Below are 27991 nucleotides of genomic sequence, written 5' to 3' on the forward strand. Positions count from 1 at the left end.
TTGTTTCAAAAGTGACAGTGATCTACCGACACTGCACTTGTTGGGGGGGAGGGGCTAAAGGCAAGTGTCGGCAGGTGTCGGAGCTGATCCTGCTAATGCTGCATGTTTGAGAACATTATAATATTGGGGACGCTAGTATAGATCTGATCTGATCAAAGATATTGATCCGTTCAAACACCATACTAGTAATGGAGGTGTATAGTATGTGTGAATGATAGTGTTACTGGCAATCAAAGGGTAAAATGTTGGGAAGACTTTGATGTTTTTTTGAACAACTGAATTAATTATATGAACTAATATTTATAAATTATGGTGTATATGTATGAATTGTGAAATTTAAGGAGACAGCACTAGGGATATATATATATATATATATATATATATATACACATATACACACAGTATCTCACAAAAGTTAGTACGCCCCTCACATTTTTGTAAATATTTTATTATCTTTTCATGTGACAACACTGAAGAAATGACACTTTGCTACAATGTAAAGTGGTGAGTGTACAGCTTGTATAACAGTGTAAATTTGCTCTCCCCTCAAAATAACTCAACACACAGCCATTAATGTCTAAACCTCTGGCAAAAGTGAGTACACCCCCAAGTGAAAATGTCCAAATTGGGCCCAATTAGCCATCCCCCCCCCCCCCTGGTGTCATGTGACTCGTTAGTGTTACAAGGTCTCAGGTGTGAATGGGGAGCAGGTGTGTTAAATTTGTTGTTATCGCTTTCACTCTCTCATACTGGTCACTGGAAGTTCAACATGGCACCTCATGGCAAAGAACTCTCTCAGGATCTGGAAGAAGAATTGTTGCTCTACATAAAGATGGCCTAGGCTATAAGAAGATTGCCAAGACCCTGAAACTGAGCTGCAGCATGGTGGCCAAGACCATACAGCGGTTTAACAGGACAGGTTTCACTCAGAACAGGCCTCGCCATGGTCCACTAATGAAGTTGAGTGCGCGTGCTCAGCGTCATATCCAGAGGTTGTCTTTGGGAAATAGAAGTATAAGTGCTGCCAGCATTGCTGCAGAGGTTGAAGGGGTGGGGGGTCAGCCTGTCATTGCTCAGACCATACGCCGCACACTGCATCAAACTGGTCTGCATGGCTGTTGTCCCAGAAGGAAGCCTCTTCTAAAGATGATACAAAAAAAAAAGCCCGCAAGCAGTTTGCTGAAGACAAGCAGACTAAGGACATGGATTACTGGAACCATGTCCTGTGGTCTGATGAGACCAAGATAAACTTATTTGGTTCAGATGGTGACAAGCATGTGTGGCGGCAACCAGGTGAGTAGTAAAAAGACAAGTGTGTCTTGCCTACAGTCAAGCATGGCGGTGGGAGTGTCATGGTCTGGGGCTGCATGAGTGCTGCCAGCACTGGGGAGCTACAGATCATTGAGGGAACCATGAATGCCAACATGTACTGTGACATACTGAAGCAGAGCATGACCTCTCCCTTCGGAGACTGGGCCGCAGGGCAGTATTCCAACATGATAACAACCCCAAACACACTTCCAAGATGGCCACTGCCTTGCTAAAGAAGCTGAGGGTAAGGTTGATGGACTGGCCAAGCATGTCTCCAGACTTAAACCCTATTGAGCATCTGTGGGGCATCCTTAAATGGAAGGTGGAGGAGCGCAAGGTCTCTAACATCCACCAGCTCTGTGATGTCGTCATGGAGGAGTGGAAGAGGACTCCAGTGGCAACCTGTGATGCTCTGGTGAACTCCATGCCCAATTGGGCTAAGGCAGTACTGTAAAATAATGGTGGACACACAAAATATTGACACTTTAGGCCCAATTTGGACATTTTTACTTAGGGGTGTACTCACTTTTGTTGCCAGAGGTTTAGAAATTAATGATTGTGTGTTGATTATATATATATATATATATAAAAAAATTTTGTTTTTTTTAAATAGACCTCTAAATGTTTGTGAAATCTTACACCACAAAATGTACTCAGCCAATGAAAGGTAATGACTCAATTTTTATTTTTCTCCTGCTATCAATGGCCAACACGGTACAACACTTCATCCATGTCTTTGGTGATCTCTGATCTCCTTATGAACTGTTTCTTACATGATGAAGATCAGCCATGGAGTATATCTGAGGTGTATATCAGGGTGTGCTTCTTCCCCACATGAGAGCTGTGATGTCCAGCAACATTCATATAGAAGACATTTCCCACACTCAAGGCACTAATACACCTCGAGGGTTGTGTGGGATTATTATATTTATTATTATACAGGTTTTATATAGCGCCGACAGTTTGTGCAGCGCTTTACAACTTGAGGATAGACAGTGCAACTAAAATACAATTTAATACAGTTGGAATCAGAGGGCCCTGCTCATCAGAACTTACAATCTAAGAGGGAGGGTCTAGAAATACAAGAGGTAATAACTGTGGGGGATGGGCTGATGGAGACAATAAATGTACAGTTGTTAGGTTGAGGCAGGATAGGCTTCTCAGAAGAGATGAGTTTTCAGAGATCGTCTGAAAGTGGACAAAGTAGGAGATAGTTGGAACAGATTGGGGTAAAGCATGCCACAGGATGGGAGAGGCTCAGGAGAAGTCCTGGAGGCAATCACGGGAGGAGGTGAGAGTAGGAGGTCTTGGGAGGAAAGAAGAGAACGATTAGGTTGGTATTTTGAGACCAGGTTAGTGATGTAGCTGGGGGCCGAGTTGTGGATGGTTAAGTTTTTGTTAGTATCTTGAATTTAATTTGTTGGTTGAGTGACAGCCAGTAAAGACATGGTAGAGAGGGGTAGCAGACGTTGAGCGGTTTGTAAGGTAGATGAGCCTGGTAGCAGTGTTCATGATGGACTGAGGCTGGGATAGCTTATTTAAATGTTAAGTCAATGAGAAGGGAGTTGCAGTAGTCGAGGCGAGAGATGACCAGGGAGTTTGTCATCAGGAAACTTTGTGGTGTCATTAGTTTGGAAGGCGCATATCTTGGGGATGTTTCAGAGGTTGAGGTGGCAAGTGAATGGATGAGGGGCTAAAAAGGAGAGTTTAGAGTCCAGGATTACACCTAGCACCCTTGGCATGGGGGGGGATGGGTTGATAGTTGAGCCATTGATTTTGACAAAGAAATCAGGGGAAGAGGCATGTGGGAGAGGAAATATTATGAGCTTGGTTTTGACTAGGTTGAGTTTGAGGAAGTGATGTGACATCTAGGTGGATATTCCTGTTAGTAAGTTGGTGATGCTTGAGAAGACTGATGGCGTGAGCTGGGGAGCAGAGAGCTAGATTTGGATGTCCTCTATAGGGATGAGCCGAACAAACTCCGGTTCAGTTTGCACCAGAACATACAGAACAGGCAAAAAATTCGGAAGAACACGCGAAATCTGTTAAAGTCTATGGCACACAAACATGAAAAATCAAAAGTGCTAATTTTAAAGGCTTATATGCAAGTTATTGTCAAAAAAGGTGTTTGGGGACCCGGGTCCTGCCCCAGGGGACATGGATCAATGCAAAAAAAAGTTTCAAAAACGTGAGTTTTTTCGGGAGCAGCGATTTTTTTAATGCTTAAAGTGAAACCCGTGTTTAGAACAGTACCACAGCAAAATGACATTTCTCAAGGAAAAAAAAGTTATTTAAAACTGATCGCGGCTGTAGATAAAACTCATTGCAAACGGGGTACATTGTACCCCTGCCATTTCACAAAAAAAGTGTCAAAAATGGTAAAAGACAAGAGAGCTTGGGACAAGTCTTTTATTAAAAAATAAAAATGTCCAACGATGTAAATTCACACTGCCCGACGGACCAAAAAAATAAATAAATAAGTAAATTAAAAGCCGCAACCGATCCGCTTCCATGGGAGGCTCCCGCTGAGTGACGCTTCTTCTGGGTGACAGCTGTTATATAGCTGAGGGCGGGGCCACCCGGTGAAGTAAACGGGTGACCCCGCCCCCCACCAACGCCACGGGGGCTTTCTCGTGGCGACAGAGGGGGGCGGGGTCACAGAAATAATTCACTCACTCAGGGCAGGAAAGTGGCTTCTCCCTATGTGAGATCTCAGATGTCTGTAAAGAATGGACTTCTGTGAAAAACATTTCCCACACTCAGGACAAGAATATGGCTTCACCCCTGTGTGAGATCTCTGATGTATGTAAAGATTGGATTTACTTGAAAAACATTTCCTGCACTCAGGACAAGAATATGGCTTCTCCCCTGTGTGAGATCTCTGATGTATAGAAAGTCTGGACTTCCTTGAAAAACATTTCCGGCACTCAGGACAGGAATACGGCTTCTCACCTGTATGCAATCTCTGATGTCTGCAATACTGGGACTTGTCTGAAAAACATTTCCCACAGTCAGAACAGGAGTACGGTTTTTCCCCCGTGTGAGACCTTTGATGTGTGACCAGATGTGATTTATGTATAAAACATTTTCCGCACTCAGAACAGGAAAATGGCTTCTCTCCTGTGTGAGATCTTTTGTGCCTATTAAGATGGGAATTAAAATGGAAACACTTCCCGCACTCAGTACAGGAAAACCTCTTATCTGTTGGAAAAACGGCACCGTCCCTCACAGTCTGAGGTTCCTCAGGATAAGAGCAAAACGATGGTCTATATACACTGTGTGGTGCCGGATGGACATTTGAGGTAGCTGGGTTTTCTCCTGGACTATACTGTGTGATGTCCTCATCTTCTACTTTACAGTCTGGAGACAAAGTGAGACAATCCTCTGAGGTTTTCCTCATCTCCCGTCCATCTACTAAAATAGAAATAAAAAGATTATTACTAGACATGAGCAGATTGGTTCCCCTAAACCAGGACTCCTCCCACATCAGGCAGCTTTGTCTCTGAGGATCCTACAATTCCCCCTCAAGGTAACTAGTAAATGGGTCCTCTGATCTCCTACCAGCTCATTTCTTTATTCATGGACCTTAGTCAGAGAGTGAGGAAACAACGAGAACTGTCTTTTATAGGAGTGACAGTGATGAGGGGATTATAGGACGAGCGTCCCCACCCCCTCTATCACTCATTGCCATCTTCCCAACACAAGAAGTCCTGCATTTCCTTATTTAGTCCATGATTTAGTCATGAATAACAGCGGGGCTGAGCCCCACCAGAGGTCAGAGAGTGAGGATGGGGGGGAGAACAACCAAGATGAAGACTGGACTGATCCTGAAGCTCACCATCATTGGGTTATTGACTCCTCCCTCATTATCACTTTCTGTTTAAGGTTCAAAAGTTTGAGGATGTTATCACATTATTACCAACATATAAAAGTCTGTGCTCCAATCAAATCATCAGATATAAAACGTCCAGCTGGTGGAAAATCGGTGTACCAAAAGAGAATATATATTATGTGTGTATATATAGCAGTAGGTAGAGGGGAGAGAGCAGAAGCCAGGACTATGTAATGTACAACATATTGTATAAGATACAGCGGATAGGACTATATAGTACCAGAATGATGTAATGTACAACATAGAGTATATAGTGTAGGGGTCAGGAGTATGTAATGTACAACATAGAGTATATAGTGTAGGGGTCAGGACTCATAATATTGGTGTTCAGTAATCAGTGGAAGATTAAATGTTTACATGAGACAAATTGCAGAGATACCACACCGCTGCCTCCCATCTCCTGAGACTGCACTCAGTGACTTGGGTCTTAGACTATACAGACATATCCCTCCACCCGGCACAGCCAGCAAACAACAGAGCAAGAAACCCCGAGAGAATTGTTCTGTCAGCGATCTTACTAGGCCCGGGCATGGGGCAGAAGACTCAAGGTACATACCCCAGGTGCTTAGGTCTAGTAACGCTTATGGTGAAAATCAACATTTTGCTGCCAGTTGAACCCCAGAATCTCCATAAATCCAGTCTAGATACATAAATTGCGTCTGCAGCACAAAGAAGGAAGATTATCCTAAAGAAATACAGGACAGAGAACACAGCTCAGGAAAGTGACCAGGGGATTACAGGCTGCTATTGTGATGGAACAGATAAAATGCCCATTTTCTATTTCTAGCTTTTATACTAACAGAATCTATATTTTTCTGTATATAAAAAGTGCTTTATTAATTCCTTGCTCAAAATGGCCGCTAGCAGCACCCCCTCCCATCGAATTAAGAATTTATAACTAAGATGGTGCCTCTGTCCGGGATTACACCCAAGATGATGACACCTAGATCCTGGAGGAAATTCACCTTACATGGACATAGCCAATCAGAATCAACTAGTATCTAGATACCGCTGCGCTAATGATGTACTCCCATACAGCACAAGTCACTCACATATATAAAACCTCATGTAACCAGGAAGAATAAAGAAGCATCACGTATCTGAACACAGTCTCAGTGTGTGGTTCTTCATTGTGCATGTACAAGTTATATAGGCCTAATCAGGATGGGGACAGATACTCACCAGATAATTGGTCTGATCCATTTCAGCTGGCGCCCAAACGTGGGGCCCCGGGTTGTGAACCAACGGACAGCCGACAGAGAAGACGCCGAGGTAGACCAACACGGACGGGCTGGAGACTGATGACCTCCAGAGTACGGTAAAATATACTTTTCAGTACCTTACCAGTACGTGACCCTTCTTCCGTTGTCGGTCTATCTCTGTGTCTGATGCGGCTGCCAGCGGTCACCATAGACCGGTAATTGCTTTCCCAGGGTCTAATTTGTATCGAACCTGTACCTGAGTATCTGTTGCCCAGTTTGTGTCTGTATATATGTGTCGGTTCTCAGAGGGAGAGAGAGAGACTGGGTGAGTTGGTTGGTGCACAGAGGGACTAATTTCTAACTCTCCTGCCGGTGGCAGCGTGGTGTGCACGTCACGGGGGAGAGGTGGTGTAGATGTGCATATCACTGGTGGCAGCGTGGTGTGCGCGTCACAGGTGGCAGCGCGGTTTGCGTGTCACAGGTGGCAACTCGGTTTGCACGTCACGGGTGGTGGCAGTGCGGTGATTCTGTGAATTCTGCTCCTGAGCATCTCTCTCCTCCTGTGGCACTGATTACTATGTCATGTCATGTCCTAAATGTGTGCAATATTGGATTTTTGAAAGTATGCAATGTAATGAAACTTTAATTATGAGACTGTCAAAGTTTTTATAGTGCATATCACTGATGGGTCTAGCAAAAGAGAATTAGATCTTGGCAATGCAAATGTTAGAGGAGCACAAGATAGCTACGTATCGCTGAATTGAAAAATAAGCGTGAGAAATCATTTTGAGCATCAGAGAAGCCTATCTGTAGCTCTGCCCTCAACCCCCACCCTTGTGTTTCAGTGTAAGGAGCAAAGTGCCCCTCCCTTCAAATTCCTGTGTGAGAGACTGTCTGTAAAATGTTAACTCTTGACCAACTTTGAAATTACTAGTATAACATGTGATGTTTAAATGTGAGGGATATACAAGACCGGGTTGGAATTATGCAGGAGAGAAATCAGAAGGAATGTTGTAGAATTATTAATGAGAATTGCTGGATGCGAGACAGGAAAAGGCTACGGATGTTTTGATTACTTTAAATGTGGCAAAGGCCATCCACAGAGAACAATGGATAGAGCAGGAGGTGCAGCAGGGAAAACTGACGGTATATGTGTATCACCAATGCATTGACAACAATGAACCCACAGCCCAACACACCCCTCCCGGCGGCCATCTTAGTACACCCAGTCAAGATGCCGGAAGACTCCCTATGACTCCTTCCGGCGGCCATCTTAGTACACCCAGTCAAGATGCTGGAAGACTCCCTATGACTCCTTCCGGCGGCCATCTTGGTATACCTGGTCAGAGCACCGGAAGGCCTACAGACCCTGTAACCTCCATCTACCCAGTCATAAGTGCGGACGGTACCTTCTACATGCCTCCTCTACCGACCCAAACTCCTGACATTCACAACATATTAGGACCGTATGCCACCGCTCCAGCAGGTGGAATTCTGGCCTTCCCCCATACAATGGTAAGGCCAGATGTGAGTTTACATTCATATCAACATCCCCCGGCATCCATACCGGACACTTTCCCATCCTTGTCACAGGATGAGGAGTTGATTACTTGGAACCCCCCTCCGCTAACCCCAATGCCATGGGCATCGACAATAGCTCCTAAGCCAGTGGCCGATGCACCTGTGATGTATGTCAGGTTCACTCCATCCCAAGCATCCTCCCTTGTGACCACTTTGTCAGAACCAGGAAAACAACCCATGCCCTTTTACCGTAGGTTGGCCCAGATCCAAAAAACCTACTCAGCAGCATGGAGAGATCTAGTCAGTTTATGTGAAATAAAAGCTGGAGAAGCTTACTGGCCCATCATGGAGAAAAATCTCCATGATGCAAGGATTGTCGATGACAATACCCCTACTTCTGGTGTGGAATTCTGTGAGCAGCTGTATGAGTGGGTGAGAGACAGACTGGCTGACCAAGCCACAAGTATCCAAGATGTTACTCAAGACAAAACGGAGTCAGTAGAAAACTTTTACACCAGACTGTTACAAGTTTTTTCAGATTCGGGATTCACCACCCACAACAAGGCACACAGTCAGATGCTGTCTTCAGCCTTCGTGGCAAACCTCAAGGAGTCAATCCGAAAAGGCCTCACCGTGGCCCGACCGGAGTACCGTGTGCTGCCCCTAGACACTCTCCTTTTGGCAGCAAAGGGTCTGGAATCTTCTCAGACCACCAAGAAAACCACTCTACTTATGGTTGCAGGGACTACCCCATACACACCGAGGCTAACATCAACCTGTTTCAACTGTGGAAATCCTGGACATTTCAAAAGGCAATGTAAAGTGCCCTGACGCCCTAGGCAATTTCCCCCATCATGGAACCCAAATGCACAAAATCAATATCCTCAACAACAGGACCAACACCAGCAGCAACAATATCAAAACCCTGGACGTCCCACCTCGGAACACCTGGATCTCCTACGCTAGGAATTGGGCAAGCCTGTGTCACTCACCCCTGTCATGGCAACCTCTTCAAAGAACTCAGAAGGCTCATTAGCGAGGGTGACCCTACCCATTCAGGGACATCCAACCACTTTCCTAATTGACACAGGTGCAGCCAGAAGCGTGATTAGAGAAGAGGATTTACCTGACCACTCCTACCTTTCCGATATTGACATATCTTGTGTGGGTGTAGATGGAACTCCCAGAACAAACCCGTTGACCCGCCCCCCTACAAATTAGAAAGTACCCAGACCTTCTGCCTCGATTTGTTGTCTCTTCCACCTGTCCACCTGGGAGCAGATGTACTGTCCAGACTTCAGGCTTCCATTGTCTTCTCTGAAGATGGATCTGTTACTGTCTCTTCTCCACTGGGCATTAAGGACACTTCTGCACTGTGTTCCATCCCTCTGCTAATGTCCATAGAAGAATCACTTACTACTGCAATTCCACCGGATGTGATGGACAGAATTCCAGATTGTCTATGGTCCACAGGAGCTGAGGATGTAGGACACTTAAAAGGTGCCACCAGTCATGGTGCAGTTGAAACCTGGAGCTCCCCTGCCCCGGAAACCACAATACCCTCTACAGTTAGCCCAATCTGCAGCTATTTCAAAGCATGTCAAGGCCCTTGTGTCAAATGGAGCCCTGATACCCTTTACATCTCCATGCAACACACCTCTGTTCCTTGTGAAGAAGAGAACCCCTAAGGGAGAACCAGACAAGTACAGAATGGTCCAGGACCTCCGAGCAGTTAATGAAGCTACAGTCTTAGACACACCAATTGTCCCAAACCCTCACACTCTACTTGCAGGGGTGCCTCCAACAGCAACATACTTCACAGTGGTGAACCTTGCAAAAATTTTTCAGTGTCCCCCTTCACCCCTCCTGCTTGTACCTTTTTGCATTTACCCACGAAAAACAACAATATACCTGGACAGTTATGCCACAAGGGGCACAGAACTCTCCAAACCAATTTGCAAAATCTATGGCTACCATCCTTGACACATGGCAAAAGGGTCACCCGGAAGTGATTCTCCTCCAATATGTTGATGACCTTCTCCTCTGCGCAGAGGACTTATCCACTGCTGAAGTCACCTCAGAAAGCCTCAGAAAGCCTGTTGTGCTATCTTGCCAACCAGGGTCGCAAAGCCTCAAAACCCAAAATTTCAGTGGTGCTCAACATCTGTCATTTTCCTTGGACACTGTCTGTCCCACGGAACAAGACACCTAACAAGAGACAGAGTCTCAAAAATTCCACTGCCACGAGGCCAGAAGCCCCTTCATGCCTTCCTTAGGGTTGATCTCCTATTGTAGAGCATAGATTACGGAAGCCTCCTTACTGATGCAACCTCTTTATGATGCCCTGAAGTCTGACCCCTTCCAAATGTCCTCAGAGGCAATATCCAACTTCGAGGCCCTCAAACAAGCCATTTCATCAGCTCCGGCTTTAGGGCTCCCAGACTACGAAAAAAACGTTCAAGCTCTTTGTATTCGAACGTCTGGGACATGCTGCAGGTGTACTCACCCAATCACACGGCAACCGCCTACGCCTCATAGGATATTATTCCTGTCGGCAGGATGCGGTAGCAAGAGGAGGCCCATCGTGTTTGCGAGCTGTCTTTACTGCACAAGCCTTGTTTGAAAAAACTTTGGCCTTGGTCCTCGGATACTGCCTTGTTCTGCTTGCTCCCCATGACATTGCTGCCATACTCAACCTGATCCAGCCGAAACATCTGTCCACTGCCAGACATTTGAGACTCCAATGCTCCCTCCTTCTACCAGACAACATTACTCTATTACGTTGTCAAACACTGAACCCTTCCACCCTTCTTTCACTTCTGAGGGGGAAGCCGGTTCTACAAGCTGAATCCTTACCCCCAGTGATGTCTGCACAGGAGGCAGAGCTACAAGCACTCACTACAGCATGTAAACTGGCAGAGGGAAAAAGAGCCAACATCCTTACAGACTCAAGAAATGCTTTCGGTGTTGCCCGTGTTATCTGGAAGGCCAGAGGATTCATGACAGCTGCAGGAGCACCTGTGAAATATAGTTCAGCTATCAAAGACCTGATGGATGCCTTACTTCTCCCAACCCAAGTGGCTATTCTGAAAATAAAAGCACATGGCAAACTGTACTTGAAGGAAGTCTGAGGCAATCACCTAGGCGAATCAGCTGCCAAACAGGCAGCCAGCAGTCCATGGGAAGTGGAAAGCAGGGTGGTAGAGGAAGACCACTCTGTGCTTGCCTTACAGGCTCTCCCAGTGGACAGAGTTTATCTGAAAGAACTACAGGAAGCAGCAGGTCCGGATGAGAAGGAAAGCTGGAAGCGGAGGGGAGCAACCCTCAGGGATGGACTATTCGAGTGCAACAAGAAACCTTGCTTGCCCAGGAATATGTATCCAGCACATGGAGCTGCCTATCTGTCAAAGACTCTTATGAATTCCCTCATCAACAAATACTATGTAGCACCAGGAATCATTCCACTGACTAGCAACTTCTGTAAGTCATGCACCATTTGTGCAAAGTGTAACCCGGGACACACAGAGAAGACGCCACAGAATCACCTGGCAAAGCCCTTGTACCCTTTCCAGTGGATATAAATGGTTTGGTTCAGCCCCTAGACTTGGTTGTTATTTTCCACAACAGTTATAATTGCAGTCTGATTTGTTGACTAACTATATAACCGCATTATCACAACAACTAACCCAAATAAGTGCCCAGGTGTCTTCTTCCATTCCAGATCCTGAATTACATACAGGAACACACCAACTACTGCCTGGAGTTTGGGTACTGGTAAAGAAATTTGTGATAAAACATTCTCTTGAACCCAGATGTGATGGTCCCTTCCGGGTCCTGTTGACCACAACCACATCTGTAAAGTTGGCTGGGAAGAACACTTGGATGCACCTCTCCCACTGTAAGAAAGTCCCAAATCCGGAGGACAGGACATTGGCTGCACCATGATGTCTATATTTTACATCCTTTTCCTGTTAAATCTGGTGAGGACCCAACACGTGGCTATCACTAAGAGGAATGCTCCTGAGGGAAGTTTTGACTCACATGTGTATATAGATGCCATAGGGGTCCCAAAGGGGGTCCCGGATGAGTTTAAAGCCCGAGACCAAGTAAAGGCATGTTTTGAGTCTCTGATTCCCATAATCACAGTCAACAAAAATGTAGACTGGATAAATTACATATATTACAATCAGCAGCGGTTTGTGAATTACACGAGAGATGCCCTACAGGGGATTGCTGACCAGTTAGCCCCCGCATCTTACATGACATTCCAGAATAGGATGGCCTTGGACATGATTTCAGTGGAGAAGGGGGGGGGTGTTTGTAAAATGATAGAAGGTACAGGGAGGTGCTGTACATATATCCCTGACAACACTGGTCCAAATGGTAAAGTCACTCTGGCCCTAAAAAAGTTGGAAAGCCTATCGGTAGAGCTGAAGAAGAATTCAGGTATCTCAGACCCATGGGACCAATATTTTAGCTGGATGAGCGGGTGGAAAAATATTTTAGCCCAAATAGGTATAGCTGTTTTCATCATTTTGATCATCCTCGCTCTAATGGTTGGTTGCATTTTACCTTGTCTGAAGAAGTTAGTACAGAAAACTGTGGAAAAATGCACCCCAACCTTCTTGAACCAAGAAGGAGGAGATTTTGATGGGGCAGATGATGAACCTTACACTCCATTGCAGTCCCTCCCTGTGAAGTATGATGCCATTAGGGACAGCATCTGACTTCCTTATGTGCAAAGTCTGTGGCAAGGGGGTGATGGAAAAGCCATCACCCGTCTAACGTGCAGCACAAAAAATTTCCAAGGCACATACGGACAGATGAGTTAGGGCGATTAGGGACAGTTGAAAATAGTCATTTTAAGGGGGGACTGTGATGGATCAGATAAAATGCCCATTTTCTATTTCTAGCTTTTATACTAACAAAGTCTATATTTTTCTGTATATAAAAAGTGCTTTATTAATTCCTTGCTCAAAATGGCCGCTAGCAGCACCCCCTCCCATCGAATGAAGAATTTATAACTAAGATGGCACCTCCGTCCAGGATTACACCCAAGATGATGACACCTAGATCCTGGAGGAAGTTCACCTTACATGGATATAGCCAATCAGAAGCTAATCGTATCTAGATAACGCTGTGCTAACAATGTACTCCCACACAGCACAAGTCACTCACAAAACCCCATGTAACCAGGAAGAATAAAGAAGTATCACATATCTGAACACAGTCTCAGTGTGTGGTTCTTCATTGTGCATGTACAAGTTATATAGGCCTAATCAGGACGGGACAGATACTCACCAGACGATTGGTCTGATCCATTTCAATATCACCCAGTCCCCACCCTACTCTGGACCAATCAGTGAGCAGTATGGGTGGAGGAATGTATTTAGTGTTAATGACCTACCTGTGCTGATCTCTGTAGGAGTGTCCTCCTCTATAAATGTCCCCGTTATTCCATCCTCCTCCATAGACTGCTGATCATACCCCACATACATCTCTTCTTCTCCTTTAACCTCAAATTCTATATCGATTGGATCTCCAATCTAAATCAAGAAAATGAGAGAAAATATCATCGGCAAACTATAAGCATACACAAAAAAATCCACACATCATCTCTATGAGTCCATGTTCTAGATGCTCCATCCCACCAACCTTGTAACAGTGAGGGATGGTGTGATCTTCCTGTGTGGAATCCCGGGAATACAGAGGATGGGGACATCTCTCTGGTGGGTTTCTGTAGCTGGATGACTCCACCATGATGTCCTGGTACAGATCTTTGTGTTCTTTTAGAGACTTTGACTCCTCCATCACCCCATCCTCATCATCCTCCTCTTTAATCTCTTCTTTACCCTCAACTTTAGAATCTCTCAGGTTTCCACTCTGAATATAGAATAAAAATGACATAAATTGTAACAATGCAGATAATGTACAGATCCTAATGATACTATCAGTGATTGTTCCTCATCTACCTGATGATGGTGAGGGATGGTGTGATCTTCCTGTGTGGAATCCCGGGAATACAGAGGACGGGGACATCTCTCTGGTGGGTTCCTGGTATTAGGTGGCTCTATCATATACTTGGGTCTTTTTGAAAACTCCTCCATCACTCCATACTCCTCATCCTCCTCTTTATACTCTTCTTTAACAATAATATTGTCATCCCCAAGGTTTCCACTCTGGATATATTATGAAACACACACTGTAACAAACATGATTGTTTAAAAATAATCACAAGGAATTGTTCCTCATCTACCTGATGATGGTGAGGGATGGTGTGACCTTCCTGTGTGGAATCCCGGGAATACAGAGGACGGGGACATCTCTCTGGTGGGTTCCCATTACTGGATCCATCTGTAGGAAACACACACACTGACTGAATACATTATTTCTATGTGTTTATCAGATGATGGGGGATCTAGGTGGACCCTCCGTACTGCTCTTTCCTTTACAATAAAGTCTCCTCTTACCCGGTGATGTGAGGGGCGGCTGATTGTCCATCATGACGTCCTTGTAGGGATCCTTGTGTCCTTCTAAATACTCCCACTCCTCCATGGAGAAATAGACAGTGACATCCTGACACCTTATAGGAACCTGACACACACAATGATACAGTCACCATCCAGACACATCCCTTGTCTGTTACTGGATAATGTCCCAGAATTCCCAGCACCGCTCACCTCTCCTGTCAGCAGCTCCATCATCTTCTTGGTGACTTCTAGAATCTTCTGCATGTTGTGTCTCTCAGGTTTTAGGGAGTCACATGGAGGCACTGTGATGGTCATATGATCACCTGACTTCACAAGAGGAAATCTCTGTATTGAGGAACCAATAGGAATATCATGTTAGAATCCCAGAATCCTCCTCACCTCTCCGGTCAGGTCTGTGTTTTATTAAGCACTTCAGCCCCGGAGAATTTTACCCCCTTCCTGACCAGAGCAGTTTTTGCGATTTGGCACTGTGTCGCTTTAACTGACGATTGCGCGGTTGTGCGACATTGTACCCAAACAAAATTGACGTCCTTTTTTCCCCACAAATAGAGCTTTCTTTTGGTGATATTTGATCGCCTCTGCAGTGTTTATTTTTTGCGTTATAAACATAAAAAGAGCGACAATTGTGAAAAAAAATGCATTATTTTTTACTTTTTGCTATAATAAATATCCCCCAAAAATATATAAAAAAACGATTTTTTTTCCTCAGTTTAGGCTGATATGTGAATGAATGATTTGTAAAGCGCAGCAAATGCGAACTGAATCGCCTTAAGGTGCTAGATGCATTCTCTGTAGTCAGCTTCTAGAAAAGGAAGGTCTTTAGTTTTTTCCTGAAGGCCTGGTGGTTTTCTTCCATGCGGATGTTGGTAGGAAGAGCATTCCATAGTCGGGGGCCTTGGACTGCGAATCTTCGTTCTCCCTTTGCTTTGTAGCGGTATTTGGGAATGATAAGGAGGTTTTGGTTGGCTGATCGAAGACTGCGATTCGGTGTGTAGTGTTTTATTTTCTCCCGGAGATATAGCGGAGCATTTCCTTGTATGCATTTGTGGGTGAGGCAGAGGGTCTTGAATGTGATCCGATTCTTCACGGTTAGCCAGTGTAGGCTCTTTAGGGCTGGGGAGATGGATTCCCAGGGTTTTTTTCCTGTTAACAGTCTTGCCGCCGTGTTTTGGATGAGTTGCAAGTGCGCAAGCTGATATTGGGGTAGTCCTACATAGAGCGAATTTGCGTAGTCGAGTCGGGAATTAATGACTGTTCCCACAACTGCTTTGTCCTCTTCTGGGATGAAGGGGAGGATTAGTCTGCGTAGCTGGCGGAGGAGATGGTGGGATCCGCTCACCACTGATCCTATTTGTGCATCCATTGTCATTCCTGAGTCAAAAATGACTCAGAGACTCTTGGCTTTGGTGCTTGGAGAGATGGTCTGTCCGAGAATGGTGGGAGGTGTCCACAGAGTCTTTATTGTGAAATTTTTGTTAGCTTGTAGGAGAAGAAGTTCTGTTTTTGAACCGTTGAGTTTGAGGGAGCTAGTGGTCATCCAGTCATCTATTAAAGTGAGGCATTTCTGTAATTGCTGATGAAGGTCTTTTTGTCCGTTGATGCGAAGGTAGAGTTGGGTGTCGTCAGCGTATGAGTGGAAGCAGAGGTCGGTTTTCCTGATGATATTGAGAAGTGGGCGGATGTAGATGTTGAATAGTACTGGTGACAAGGGTGAGCCTTGAGGGACTCCACAGGAGACTGCCCGGGTTTCCAAGGTGAATGTTCCTAGTTTCACTGTCTGGGAGCGATTCTCTAAGAAGGATGTAAACCATTTTAGAGCAGAATCTGTAGCTCCTGCAACTTCAGCGAGGCGGACAAGTAAAGTATTGTGGTCCACTGTACCAGGAGACTCGGTTCTCCGTCGTCTGCTGCTTCAAGGGCGTCGTCCCATATTTTGAGAAGTGCTGTTTCTGTGCCATGGCCTGGGCGGAAGCCTGATTGCAGAGGGTCCAGGAGTTGGTGTGTGTCCAGGTGGTGTTGTAGCTGCTGTACTACTGCTTTCTCTATAATCTTGGAGATGGCGTTGAGGCTGGTTATTGGTCTGCGGCAGTTAGGGTCCTTAGGGTCGAGATTGGGTTTCTTTAGCAGGGGTTTGACGATGCCTTGCTTGAGGGAGGTTGGCACAGTCCCTTCTTTGAATAATTGATTTATGAGATGTGTTAGGGTAAGGGCCAAGATGTCGGCACATTCTTTAAACAGTTTAGTGGGGATGATGTCGTTAGGTGATGTGCTGTCTCGAAGGCTTCTGATGATGTTTTTAGTCATGTCCGTGGCGATTGGGGACAAAAAGAAATTTGGTGGTTGAGTGATGTTCGTGTCACTATCCTCTTTTTGCTTTGGTTGAGTGAGGTCGGTTGTTATTCTTTGATGGATTGATTTCCGAATGATGTCGATTTTGTCGATGAAGAAATCTGATAACTCATTGCAGAATTCTTGAGTATCGTTTGTAGGGGGCTCTAAGCAGGTCGGGTTCATTGACTGAGCAACTATTTTGAAAAGTTCCCACGGACGGTTTAAGGCGGATGAGATGGTGTCTGAGAAATGTTCTTTTTTGGCTTTGAAGATTGCCTTGTGGTATTTCACAGTGAGTGCTTTGTAGTTATGTATTCTTCTACATCTTTTTGGTAAAGTAAAAAAAAAAAAAAAAAAATCGCAATAAGGGTTTATTGATTGGTTTGCGCAAACGTTATAGCGTTTGCAAAATAGGGGATAGATTTATGGCATTTTTTTTATTATTTTTTTTTTTTACTAGTAATGGCGATCTGCGAATTTTATTGTGACTGCGACATTATGGCGGACACATTGGACAATTTTGATACATTTTTGGGACCATTGGCATTAATACAGTGATCAATGCTATACAAATGCATTGATTACTGTAAAAAATGTCACTAGCAGTGAAGGAGTTAACACTAGGGGGCGATCGAGGGGTTAACTGTGTTCACTGGGAGGTGATTCCAACTGAAGGGGGAGGGGACTGACTAGGGGAAGTGGCGGATCGTGGTTCCTAGCCAATAGGAACACACGATCTGTCACTCCTCTCAGAACAGAACAGGGAAGTTTGTGGTTACATACACTCGTCCCTGTTCTGTGTCTCCTGGTCACGATCGCTCGTGGCCGTCGGTCATCGTGACCGTCGGCCACGAGCATCGGCACCCCCCCGCTCTCACATCACTTTCGATCTACTGTCTGCTCTGAGACACCGTACGTGTTATATCACGTAAATTCTTCAGGGGAACAGGTTATTGATATAAGCGGCATTTTAATTTAATATTATTGAGATTTAAATCAATGATGAATGCGAGTAACGGCATCTTAAAAGGGACCAGTATCCCGGCTTGAGCAGTCTACTTGGGAGGAGAAGGAGAGAACTTCCAGATAAGGGTGACCAGACCATCCATTGAGATTTTACTTTAAGGCCCATTTAAGTTTTGTTTTGTTTAATGTTAATTAAGGTGAAAGTTCTGGGACCCCCGAGGTGATCAGCAGAGGAGGAAGAGCACAGTATATTTTATATTATCCACAGTGGATTGAAGTTTATCACAGAAGTGGAGTATATTTTACAATATATATATATATATATATATATATATATATATATATATACACACACACACACACACACACAATATTGATGTGGTTTGTAGTTCATTGGACAATTTCATATATGTTTTATTGTTTATTTACTAATATCATTATTATCCTCCTCACCTTTCCGGTCAGGTCTGTGTTTTATTAATAGAGATAAGAGTGATGTCATGTGACCTCCCAGAATCCTCCTCACCTCTCCGGTCAGGTCTTTGTTTTATTAATAGAGATAAGAGTGATGTCATGTGACCTCCCAGAATCCTCCTCACCTCTCCGGTCAGGTCTGTGTTTTATTAATAGAGATAAGAGTGATGTCATGTGACCTCCCAGAATCCTCCTCACCTCTCCGGTCAGGTCTGTGTTTTATTAATATAGATAAGAGTGATGTCATGTGACCTCCCAGAATCCTCCTCACCTCTCCGGTCAGGTCTGTGTTTTATTAATAGAGATAAGAGTGATGTCATGTGACCTCCCAGAATCCTCCTCACCTCTCCGGTCAGGTCTGTGTTTTATTAATAGAGATAAGAGTGATGTCATGTGACCTCCCAGAATCCTCCTCACCTCTCCGGTCAGGTCTGTGTTTTATTAATATAGATAAGAGTGATGTCATGTGACCTCCCAGAATCCTCCTCACCTCTCCGGTCAGGTCTGTGTTTTATTAATAGAGATAAGAGTGATGTCATGTGACCTCCCAGAATCCTCCTCACCTCTCCGGTCAGCAGGTAGATGATCTCCAGGGTGAAGTTTAGTATCTTCTCAGTCATGTGACTCCGGTCCTCCTCCATCCTCATTGGTGCCGTCATTTGATCTATACAGGTCTTCTTGTAGACGGATACGTTTGGGAAATAAAAGTAAGAATTATTTGGATGGTATTGGTCACACAGTTAATGAGGGGGTAATAGGAGGGTTGCTGTACATTTAAGAACTACTGCCCCCATGGGAACACATTTAGTTTGGACTGTTTAGTGTTTGCTACAATTTGAAGGTTTTGGGACCCTCTTGGTTGCCGGATCAGATATTCCCTTTTCTCTGTTGGGTTTGTTTGGTTTCTGAACTGGTTTTGATTTGTATTAGATCTGCAGACAAGAAATGATAAATATGATTCTTCCTTTGACTTGTTTGCTCTGAGGCAGTGATGTGAGGTCAATGTTGGGTCATCATAATGTCCAGAAAGGGGAACTTGCTGACTTTTGGCCGGAGTTGCCGGCTAATCAGGATAATTGCCAGAACTCCGGCTGCAAGGCTCCAATCTCCGGCAGCCTGCTGACTGACAGGAGTGATGTCACTGTCACTCTCTGCAGTAAGAGAAGGAATTGGATTGGATAGCAGGAGGATGCTGCTGGTGGAATACAGAACTGTGGGGGAGAAGTGTGTTTTCTTCCCTCCAATGGCAGGCCAGTGTGGATAGGAGGGGATTGTTCTCTTTTCTTGACCAGTGAGATGGTGAGGTGAAGGCTTGCTTCACTTGTTGGCAGGGGTTCTTTGAGGAGGTCAGAAAAGTAAGTGCAGGTGGGGTGGGAGGACCATCAGAGACCAAGAGTCTCTATGAGCCCTAAAGCCCCCTCTTACCTCAGAGCCTTGCAATCTGACTACCCCCTCAGAGGCCTCCACAGCCCTTCAGCCCCACTAACCTCTCATAGTTGTTCAGCCCTATTACTTCCTAAGAGGCCCCCAAAGCCCTTCAGCTACACTTTCTCCTCAGGAGTCCCAGAGTCCTTCAGATGCAGTACACCCTCAGAGGCTCCCAGAGTCTTTTAGTCCCACTACCTCCTCAGAGACCCCTCATCCCCTCCACTTCCATCAGAGCCCTCAGTATTTTCCTCCCTCTGACACCCATAATGGAACATATTCTTCATGGCAGGCTGGGGAATGTTTTCTTCCTCCTGACCAGCAATGTAAGGAGCTCTATGCTCCATACTCCTGACTAGGGATGAGCTTCGAGTTCGAGTCGAACTCATGTTCGACTCGAACATTGGTTGTTCGCAAGTTCGCCGAACAGCGAACAATTTGGGGTGTTCGCGGCAAATTCGAATGCCGCGGAACACCCTTTAAAAGCCTATGGGAGAAATCAAAAGTGCTAATTTTAAACGCTAATATGCAAGTTATTGTCATAAAAAGTGTTTGGGGACCTGGGTCCTGCCCCAGGGGACATGGATCAATGCAAAAAAAAGTTTTAAAAACGGATGTTTTTTCAGGAGCAGTGATTTTAATAATGCTTAAAGTCAAACAATAAAAGTGTAATATCCCTTTAAATTTCGTACCTGGGGGGTGTCTATAGTATGCCTGTAAAGGGGTGCATGTTTCCTGTGTTTAGAACAGTCTGACAGCAAAATGACATTTTGAAGGAAAAAACCCATTTAAAACTACCCACGGCTATTGCATTGCCGACAATACACATAGAAGTTCATTGATAAAAACGGCATGGGAATTCCCCAAAGGGGAACCCCGAACCAAAATTAAAAAAAAAAAAAAAATGACGTGGGAGTCCCCCTAAATTCCATACCAGGCCCTTCAGGTCTGGTATGGATATTAAGGGGAACCCCGACCAAAATTAAAAAAAAAAAATTACGTGGGGTTCCCCCTAAATGCCATACCAGACCCTTAAGGTCTGGTATGGATTTTAAGGGGAACCCCGCGCCAAAAAAAAAAAAAAAACGGCGTGGGGTCCCCCCAAAAATCCATACCAGACCCTTATCCGAGCACGCAACCTGGCAGGCCGCAGGAAAAGAGGGGGGGGGACGAGAGTGCGGCCCCCCCTCCTGAACCGTACCAGGCCACATGCCCTCAACATTGGGAGGGTGCTTTGGGGTAGCCCCCCAAAACACCTTGTCCCCATGTTGATGAGGACAAGGGCCTCATCCCCACAACCCTGGCCGGTGTTTGTGGGGGTCTGCGGGTGGGGGGCTTATCGGAATCTGGAAGCCCCCTTTAACAAGGGGACCCCCCCTGTGTGAAATGGTAAGGGGGTACTTACCCCTACCATTTCACTAAAAAACTGTCAAAAATGTTAAAAATGACAAGAGACAGTTTTTGACAATTCCTTTATTTAAATGCTTCTTCTTTCTTCTATCATCTTCTGGTTCTTCCTCCGGCGTTCTCGTCCAGCATCTCCTCCGTGGCGTCTTCTATCTTCTTCTCCTCAGGCTGCTCCGCACCCATGGCATGAGGGGAGGCTCCCGCTCTTCTCTTCTTCATTTTCTTCTCCGGGCCGCTCCGCACCCATGCTAGCATGGAGGGAGGCTCCCGCTGTGTGACGGCGCTCCTCGTCTGACAGTTCTTAAATAACGGGGGGCGGGGCCACTTCCCTGTGGCATTCCCCGTGACGTCACAGGGAAGTCCCGTCAAGTCACCCGTTATGTAAGAACTATCAGACGAGGAGCGCCGTCACACAGCGGGAGCCTTCCTCCATGCCAGCATGGGTGCGGAGCGGCCCGGAGAAGAAAATGAAGAAGAGAAGAAGAGAAGAAAAGAAGGAGAAGAGCGGGAGCCTCCCCCCATGCCATGGGTGCGGAGCGGCCCGAGGAGAAGAAGATAGAAGATGCCGCGGAGGAGATGCTGGACGAGAACGCCGGAGGAAGAACCAGAAAAACCAGAAGAACCAGAAGATGAAGGAAGATAGAAGAAAGAAAAGGCATTTAAATAAAGGAATTGTCAAAAACTGTCTATTGTAATTTTTAACATTTTTGACAGTTTTTTAGTGAAATGGTAGGGGTAAGTACCCCCTTACCATTTCACACAGGGGGGGGGCCGGGATCTGGGGGCCCCCTTGTTAAAGGGGGCTTCCAGATTCCGATAAGCCCCCCGCCCGCAGACCCCCACAACCACCGGCCAGGGTTGTGGGGATGAGGCCCTTGTCCTCATCAACATGGGGACAAGGTGTTTTGGGGGGCTACCCCAAAGCACCCTCCCAATGTTGAGGGCATGTGGCCTGGTACGGTTCAGGAGGGGGGGCGCACTCTCGTCCCCCCCTCTTTTCCTGCGGCCTGCCAGGTTGCGTGCTCGGATAAGGGTCTGGTATGGATTTTTGGGGGGACCCCACGCCGTTTTTTTTGGCTCGGGGTTCCCCTTAAAATCCATACCAGACCTGAAGGGTCTGGTATGGAATTTAGGGGGAACCCCACGTCATTTTTTTTTAAAATTTTGTCCGGGGTTCCCCTTAATATCCATACCAGACCTGAAGGGCCTGGTATGGAATTTAGGGGGACTCCCACGTCATTTTCTTTTTTTAATTTTGGTTCGGGGTTCCCCTTTGGGGAATTCCCATGTTGTTTTTATCAATGAACTTCTATGTGTATTGTCGGCAATGCAATAGCCGCGGGTAGTTTTAAATGGGTTTTTTCCTTCAAAATGTCCTTTTGCTGTCAGACTGTTCTAAACACAGGAAACATGCGCCCCTTTACAGGCATACTATAGACACCCCCCAGGTACAAAATTTAAAGGGATATTACACTTTTATTGTTTGACTTTAAGCATTATTAAAATCACTGCTCCTGAAAAAATGGCCATTTTTAAAACTTTTTTTTGCATTGATCCATGTCCCCTGGGGCAGGACCCAGGTCCCCAAACACTTTTTTATGACAATAACTTGCATATTAGCCTTTAAAATTAGCACTTTTGATTATTCATGTTCGTGTCCCATAGACTTTAACGGTGTTCGCGTGTTCGAACGAACTTTTTTCCTGTTCGCATGTTCTGGTGCGAACCGAACAGGGGGGTGTTTGGCTCATCCCTACTCCTGACCCCTGCACTCCATCATTGTGTTGGCTGCATATTATAATGATTGTCCATTTGCTTCCTGTGTAGTGTAATAATTGCCCTTTGTAGGCCATGTATGGTCAGGATGGTCAGTGTCTTGTCTATTTATTGTCAGTGCTGTTTGTTTAGAGGACCATATTACTAGAATTTATCTCCAAAATGAGAGGAATGTTCCGGCCCCATAAATGAGGAAATGCTCCAACACTGAAGGGGTTAAGCTACAAATAATAAATATTCGGGCAGAGCTTGCAATATGGACAAAATATCTGATTCCACAACACAATAGTTCCAATAAAACGTTCTGATATCAAAGTGTCAGACGACTCCTGGGGTAACCTGGCAGCACTTACTTAGAAAAACCCCGGCTGTAGATGTCTAGGTGTGCTGGGCTCTGTAGTCCCACAGAGTTCATGGTGCCTGTGAATCAATGGACGTCTCTATAGCAGTAAATGGGGAATACCGGTATAAGGAGCAGAAGAGCCAATCCACTGCCAGAGTCCCGGCCACAGATACTCCGTTAAATGGTGGGCTGATTACCGCTTAAATGTAACCAGAGAGGCGCTTCCCCTAACCTGGAGACATCCGACATGTTTGAATTGGAAAATGCCAATCTTTGTCCAGGAGGGCTATTGGCAGGTGAGGAGGTCCTGAAAAGCACTCCTACTCCCACCCAGATTCCTTAAAGCAAAGTTCCACCCAACAGTGGAAGTTCCACTTTAACCAGTTAAGGACCAGCTGCCCCAGTTATACTGGGTGAACCATCGTAGCTGTACATCGGCCACTTTACAAGCACTAGGGGGCGGGCGCCCGCGGTGTAACGACGGAGGCGATGTCGGCCGGGCACCCGCGATCGCTCCTGAGAGAGACAGAACGGAGGTCTGTCAATGGAAACACTCAGGGGTGAGGAGACTGATCTGTTATTCTTAAAGATTAGGAACAGCGATCGGTCTCCTCCCCCAGGCAGTCCCATCCCCCCACAGTAAGAAACACTTCCTAGGACACACATTTAACTTCTTGATCGCCCCCTAGTGTTAACCCCTTCACTGCCAATTACATTTATACAGTAATCAGTGGCTATTTTTAGCACTGATCGCTGTATAAATGTCAGTGGTCCCAAAAAAGTGTCTGATCTGTTCGCCGCAATGTCGCAATCCCGCTAAAAATCCCAGATTGCCGCTATTACTAGTAAAAAAAGAATAATGCAAATGCCATAAATCTATCCCCTATTTTGTAGACGCTATAACATTTGCGCAAACCAATCAATATACACTTATTTCGATTTTTTTTACCAAAAATAGGTAGAAGAATATATATCGGTCCAGAATCCTGGACTGGAATATCCACGACAAACTTAAAGACTGCGATAAACAAAGTCCCACCTTTTTTGTTCCTTTTCCTTGTCCAAACTTAAAGACTGGGTCGAACTCCAGGCCTCCTTTACCTTACCCCCTTTACACTCACTACCTTGGATGCTCCCAAAACACATTCTGACTGAAATCCGCGCCCACCCACTAATTGGCCCAACCCTTAGATATTTCTATAAAACTTGCAAATTAACTCCCTTATCCTCTATTTCAGGCCCGCTCACCTCTCTTCACCTCAACCCTGACATAGAATATGCATAGAAATATACTAGCACACCACTTTTTTTGCACAAGGTAAACCTTTACCATGGGAAAATCTCACATCCAATGGGGAAGCCCCTTCTACCTTCCCCTGGACTTACACCTTACTCCCGCGCTACATTCAGACCCTAGACAGGAAGTTCAAAGTCTCCAGACCCCTCTCGCCCCTTGAAACCTTATGTACAACGCAATCACCCCAACGCCACTTAATCTCCACAATGCACTCTCTCCTATTCTCAAATGTCCCTTCCAATACAGGACGAGCTTGAACAACCTGGGAAAACGACCTCCCTTTATCTCTTTCACCGGAAGATTGGGAACAAATCTATCTGAACATACACAAGGGATCTGTAAATGTATCCACACAAGAGAACGGATGCAAAATTCAAGCCCGATGGTATCGCAACCCAACCCTTATCCACAAATTCTGCCCAGACCTCCCAGATACGTGTTGGTGATGCCAACTTGAAAAAGGGTCTCTCCTGCATATATGGTGGAGCTGTCCTACTATTCAAGCTTATTGGTCCGAGGTGTACCGCCTCATTACGAAGATAACCACATACAAGCTTGATTTCTCCCCAACACAATTCCTCCTACACCATTCCACTCGGTCACACAGAAACTACTTAAAGTCCCTAGCAATGCACATGATAAACACTGCAAAGCAATGCATACCAGTCCACTGGGGTACCACACATATCCCTTCAATCAAAGAATGGTTAGCTAGAATTACCAAGGTAGCTGAAATGGAATGCCTCATTTAGCATCGCACACGACACATCCTCTAAATTCTCAACTAAATGGGCCTGTTGGACCCACTTCCAGTCAACAGCAGAATATCAAGACCTTATCACTGCTAGCAGCCCAACTGGCTGCCTCCACCCTAATACCCTGTTTCCCCGAAAATAAGACCTAGCGTGATTGTCGGTGATGGCTGCAATATAAGCCCTACCCCCCAAATAAGCCCTACCCTGTTTCCCTGAAAATAAACCCTACCCTGATAATAAGACCTACAAGGATTTTAACTAGGGCTTTTTTGGGGGGTAGGGCTTATATTGCAGCCATCACCGACAATCACGCTAGGTCTTATTTTCGGGGAAACAGGGTACTGCAACCTAGAACACCCCAGGATCAGCCCCAAAACTGAAAACAAATGATAAATACACCTATTACCAGAACATTCTCCTACTAAACAAATCCAAATTTTAAACACCCAGCAACCTACTTACCATCCCAAACGGAGGGAGAGAGAGATGGACACCCACCCCCTCTGTTTTATTTGCACACCCCTCTATAACCATTTCAATATCCAACACCCCCCTCTTCCCTAACCCCCCCATCCTGTTTCTCTCTGTCTCATTCCCATCTCCAACATTCACCCTCCACCCCAACCGTCTTATCCCCCCCCCAAGGAACCCAGCCTTGCTCTCCATCACACATAAACCCACCACCCTACTGAGACATTGATCCTGGGACAGGTGAGTGTCTGTTTATTAAAAGTCACCAGATACACTTTTTGTAGCGGCTGACTTCTAATAAACACAAAAACGCGTGGAACTCCACTTTAACCATTTATGGCCCAGAATAGCTTAATATATCTTCTATATCATCATGTGTCACTAAATTCATACAAAAGTTTATTTATAATCATCAATAACTGGTAAAAATATATAAAAATACTATAAAGATGCATAAAACAGATCAAAAGCAAACAGCTCAATATCAATATTCAGTCCAGCCAGAACAATTGTATTCAGCTCAAAAATCTATTTTAATTCCCATCTGGATGTCTTTTTTATAAAATTGCCCCCTCCCTCACCAATCCAAGTTCACCATCTCATCCCCCAAAATCCAGTCCCTTTCAGACTCCTATTGTGAGACTCATCATAGTGTCTCTGGAGGGGCGCTGATCATTCCTGTGTAAAATCTTACAGAAATCTTCCCTAATCCCAACCTTTAATTATCATTTCATTCCCCCCACATACAATGTCTGGACCCGACATTTACTGACATCAGTAACTCCCCTCGTGGTACAGACCATAAATTCCCTCATTGTAATATACGGGGTTATTCTACATTTCCACACTATATATGTGTGTATCATCATCTGCTGGAGATAAAAGACATCACAGTGACTATGGAGGAAGAGGACGGACATGACGGGAGGTTACTGGGTGTAAATAGAAAATAAGATCTTACCTCCTGTGCTGTCACTTCCAGCAACGTCTTCTCTCTACTTCCTATGGAACTTCCCGTCTTTGTTTCAGATGACTTCCTGTCTTTCTGTCCGTACCTGACATCATTTCCTGTCTGTCTTCCATTTCCAGTTTGATTAGAAGTGAGATCGCCATCTTGTGGCGTTCAGAGGAACTGCAGCCCGAGAAATGTCTCGTAGTGTGATTACAGCCTTGCCATTGCTTCCAGATGATGATGGACATTCCCGGGATTTTGTACTCTATCCCATCATGTCCTCATCTCACAGGTTCCAGGACTCAGAGTGCAGAGTGTCAGTGAGGGGATGACGGTTGGAACACTCTCTGGGTCCCATCACCAGGCACTGCAATTATAGCAGACTGTGGGGAGAAGTGATCGCCTTGGAACTCTGTGAACAGTGATGTAAAGGGGAATGCAGTGGACTCTGATATAAAGGTAATCTTTGGTCACCAGAGCTCCCCCCTCCCTTACATTACAGTTCCCCTTTACACAAAAGTCTGCAGGCTCCCCCTTTAGATCATGATCCACAGCATTCCCCTTTACATCAGAGTTGCCCTTGCACTGTAATGCCCCGTACACACGAGCGGTTTTGCCGTCGGAATAAACTCTGAAGGTTCTCCTTTGGCGTCTCCTTTGTCCTCCGTACTGTGCAAGCGCTAATCCTGCGCAATATATGGTGGACACTATCCGATGGGGGACCTTTCTCAATAGGACACCGGATAACAGTGGCTTTTGGCAGGCTTCCATAATTTCAATCTATAAGTAGTGTGTCAGTCCATGAATGAAACATTTATTCCTGAAGAGTCCTAAAGATTTCATAATCTCACCTGAGTATAACTTCAGTTTGGTGTCACTTGGCATTAGACGTGCCTCAGGTGATAACATAATTTTGTCCCTCAAGCACATGACATCACACGTCACTCCTGAATCGAGCTGGCAGGATTCAGACTTATTATTTCATTTTAAAGTGACAAACCATTTCTTCCCTCTGGATTGCACAGCTCCGATCAATTCACTTCTGTATATCACTTCAGTGGGGTGTGGCTCTTCCTCACATGCAGGTGTGTCCTCCATGGTTGGTCATTTTCCTATTGACGGCTGTTTCTTACTTGACAAACAAACGTTAGCAAAATGATTTGCTCTTCCACAAGACCTTCAAGACTTCCCATAAGCTGGGCGCTGCTCTTTAGTTCTTTGATGCATAGTCCCACAATGTCAGCATGTGTAGATCGAGGTCCAAGGACAGAACCTTGGGGAACCCCAACGGTAAGAGGAGTTGGAGAGGAGGAAGTAGAGTTGTAAGTGACACTGAAGGTGTGGTGAGATAGGTAAGATTTGAACCAACGGAGAGCA

The 27991-nt window shown here is 45.4% G+C and overlaps 2 protein-coding genes across 2 annotated transcripts in view; one reads left to right on the plus strand and one right to left on the minus strand.

Annotated features, from left to right (window-relative positions):
• Positions 1-27991, plus strand: part of LOC141121831 (uncharacterized) — a 163941-nt gene that overhangs the window by 102639 nt on the left and 33311 nt on the right. The window lies entirely within an intron of this gene.
• Positions 2703-26698, minus strand: LOC141121866 (uncharacterized). The gene is made up of 9 exons (XM_073611623.1): positions 26624-26698; positions 18752-18865; positions 14607-14741; positions 14397-14520; positions 14183-14280; positions 13899-14105; positions 13582-13809; positions 13334-13472; positions 2703-4725 (listed from the first exon to the last, which is right to left on the minus strand). Exons 2-9 carry the CDS (start codon positions 18845-18847, stop codon positions 3980-3982), a joined length of 1773 nt encoding a protein of 590 aa, XP_073467724.1. The 5' UTR covers positions 18848-18865; positions 26624-26698; the 3' UTR covers positions 2703-3979.

This window comes from Aquarana catesbeiana, unplaced genomic scaffold (assembly GCF_042186555.1).
Source record: "Aquarana catesbeiana isolate 2022-GZ unplaced genomic scaffold, ASM4218655v1 unanchor233, whole genome shotgun sequence".
Taxonomy (NCBI): Eukaryota; Metazoa; Chordata; class Amphibia; order Anura; family Ranidae; genus Aquarana; species Aquarana catesbeiana.

Excerpts from the sequence above, each read along its gene's own strand:
- LOC141121866 (XM_073611623.1), bottom strand. The coding sequence starts at position 18,847 with ATGACGGCACCAATGAGGATGGAGGAGGACCGGAGTCACATGACTGAG. Across the intron at positions 14,106-14,182 it reads CCATCCCTCACCATCATCAG|AGTGGAAACCTTGGGGATGA; the intron begins GTAGATGAGGAA and ends TAATATATCCAG. Across the intron at positions 13,810-13,898 it reads CCATCCCTCACCATCATCAG|AGTGGAAACCTGAGAGATTC; the intron begins GTAGATGAGGAA and ends TTCTATATTCAG.